General features: G+C 46.2%; 1 protein-coding gene across 1 annotated transcript in view; it reads right to left on the bottom strand.

The window, feature by feature from the left end:
- Positions 1-1,875: 1,875 nt before the first annotated feature.
- Positions 1,876-2,957, bottom strand: part of LOC107081135 — a 4,631-nt gene continuing 3,549 nt past the window's right edge. Inside the window, exon 3 of the mRNA XM_015369342.1 lies at positions 1,876-1,891. Within this exon, the coding sequence (XP_015224828.1) occupies positions 1,876-1,891 (16 nt within the window). The remainder of the gene's footprint in view (positions 1,892-2,957) is intronic.

Genomic DNA, 2,957 nt, shown 5'->3' on the forward strand with positions numbered 1-2,957 from the left:
TGTAAACGGTGGTCAGAACCAAGCTTGGCCTGGTTACCGGTCTCGGCATGGATCGGGTTTTCAAGGGTAGTGTAAATGGGGTATAAGTCTGCGATAAAAGAACTTCACGCAGCAATCAGTAAAAAACAGACCATTCACCCAGAAGCTGCGTTTATTGTCGCAGGCGATTTTAATCATTCAAATTTAAAGTCAGTGCTTCTAAAATTTCCCCAACATGTTCTACATTGCCTACAGCCTACATTGCGACACCCCTCCCCCACCTGGGACAGTCAGATCACCTTTCTCACCCCCAAATATGCACCTCTCATCAATCGTGTGAAGCCATCAGTGAAGACCATCAAGGTGTGGCCTGCAGGAGCAGATTTAACACTTCAGGTATTGTTGCTCCACACAGACTGGAGTATGTTTGCTTGTCAAGCCACCAGTGGCTCTCTCACGGACATTGACTGTTACGCCTCCTCTGTACTGGATTATATTATTACCACTATTGACAATGTTACAACCCAGAAGCAGATCACCACATACCCAAATCAGAAGCCATGGATAAACAGGGTGCGACTCCTGTTGAAGACACGCAACACTGCCTTCAGATCAGGAGATGCACCAGCCTATAGCACAGCCAGAGCAAACCTGAAAAGGGGCATCAAAGAGACCAAGCACTGCTACAAGCTTAAGATAGAGGGACACTTTTCCAACACTGACCCCCGACGCATGTGGCAGGGAATTAAGGCCATCAGTGACTATAAACCCACTCATCCCACCTCTGCAGCATCTGATGTCAACTTCCTGAACAAGCTGAATTACTTTTATGCTCGCTTTGAAAGAGACAACAGTGAAACTGAAATCCTCAGTCGACCACCAGCCAATCAAACACTCACACAGATGTCTGCAATGCACTGAGCAGGATCAGCACACACAAGGCAGCTGGACCTGATAACACCCCTGGACGTGTACTCAGGGCATGTGCGGAGCAACTCGTTGGGGTTTTTCATGGACATTTCAACCTGTCTCTTGCCCAAGCAGCTCTACCAACATGCTTCAAATGTACTTCCATTGTTCCGGTGCCAAAACACTCCAGCCCAAGGTGCCTTAACGACTACCGCCCTGTAGCACTCACACCAATCATTATGAAGTGCTTTGAGCGGCTGGTCCTGGCACACCTGAAAGACTTGTTACCATCCACATTTGACTCACACCAGTTTGCATACCACGGCGATAGGAGCACAGAGGACGCAGTTTCCATGGCACTGCACTCTGTGCTCACACATCTGGACAATAAGAACACTTATGCACGCATGCTGTTTGTCGACTTTAGCTCAGCATTTACTATGTCATTCCGGCAAAGTTATTAGCCAAACTTCAAGACCTGGGAATCAACACCTTAATGTGCAACTGGATTCTGGACTTTCTGACCAACAGACCCCAGAATGTCCAATTAGGCTCCAATTGCTCTACGTCTATTACACTCAACACTGGCGTATCACAGGACTGTGTGCTAAGCCCGTTTCTCTACTCCCTCTTCAACCGCGACTGCAAGCCTGTGTACGCGTCTAATTCCATCATCAAGTTTGAGGACCACACCACGGTGATCGGTCTCATCAGCAACAACGATGAGACTGCCTATAGGGAGGAGATCAAGCACTTGGCCACATGGTGCACTGAAAATAACCTGCTCCTCAACACCACCAAAACGAAGGAGCTCATCATAGACTTCCGAAAGATTCAACAGGAACCCACAAAACCGTCCCCATCAATGGAATGGCTGTTGAACGTGTCTCCAGTTTCAAGTTTCTGGGGACCCACATCTCAGCTGACATGTCCTGTTCAACCAACACCTCCTGCCTGGTCAAGAAGGCTCACCAGCGCCTCTTCTTCCTAAGAACACTGATCGCTGTGCAATAGAAAGAGTCCTGACACACTGTGTAACAGTGCGGTACGGAAGCTGTTCTGTTGCAGAGAGCAAGGCACTGCAGCGGGTGGCGAAAGCCGCCCAGCACATCATTGGAACTGCACTACCCACCATTGAGCACATCCAGAAGAAACGCTGCCTACATGGAGCCCGCAGCATTCTTAAGGACTCATCCCACCCAGCCCACAGACTGGTTTCTCTCCTGCCCTCCAGCAGGCGGTTCAGGTGCCTCCGGACCAGAACCAGCAGACTAAAGAACAACTTTTTCCCCACAGCTGTCTGTTTACTGAACTCTAACCTCACTGATAGACTCTCCTTCCTCACACCTACCACCATGTTGCTATTCTGTTTTTTTACAAGACTGTAATGTTCACCTGCACTCCTGACTGTTACCATAGTAACAACTGTTTACATGCATCTTGCACTACTCACCTTGACTGAATATTGATTTATACTGCCGATTGTTTATATAAACATTTGCAATAACGTACTTTAACTGTAATATGCATTACCTTCCACTGCACTTTAGTTTAGATAGCCTCTGTCCAAACTTTATTTATTCATTTCATAGTAAAACCCATCTATACATATGCTACTGTACATAACTGTAAAAACCCTTTTCATAGTAATATCCACCTGTATATTATATTCGGTAATCATCCAGCTGTAAATTTAGTTCAATACACTAGTTATCTATATATTATATTCATCTATTAGTAAGATTCTGTTTATAATGGTATTCATTTCTATGCTCATTCAATAGAACCATGTCCTGTATTTATGGAACCATTATTTATCCTGCACTGCTGCTGTTGCACTTCTGGTTAGACCTAAACTGCATATAGTTGCCTTGTACCTGTACCTGTGCAATAACTGTGATGTTAAAGGCAGGACGGAGAAACAGACGGAGAAACAGAGAGAAGAGGGAGAGACAAAGGGAGGTAGACACAGAAAGGGGGAGGGAGAAAGAAGAGCGAGAGTAGGGGTAGACAGACAAAGTGTGATAGGATAGAGAGAGAGGGAGGGAGAGAGAGACAGTTGATCAATC

The sequence above is a fragment of the Cyprinodon variegatus genome, unplaced genomic scaffold (genome assembly GCF_000732505.1).
Source record: "Cyprinodon variegatus isolate N-32 unplaced genomic scaffold, C_variegatus-1.0 Scaffold3030, whole genome shotgun sequence".
Classification (NCBI taxonomy): domain Eukaryota; kingdom Metazoa; phylum Chordata; class Actinopteri; order Cyprinodontiformes; family Cyprinodontidae; genus Cyprinodon; species Cyprinodon variegatus.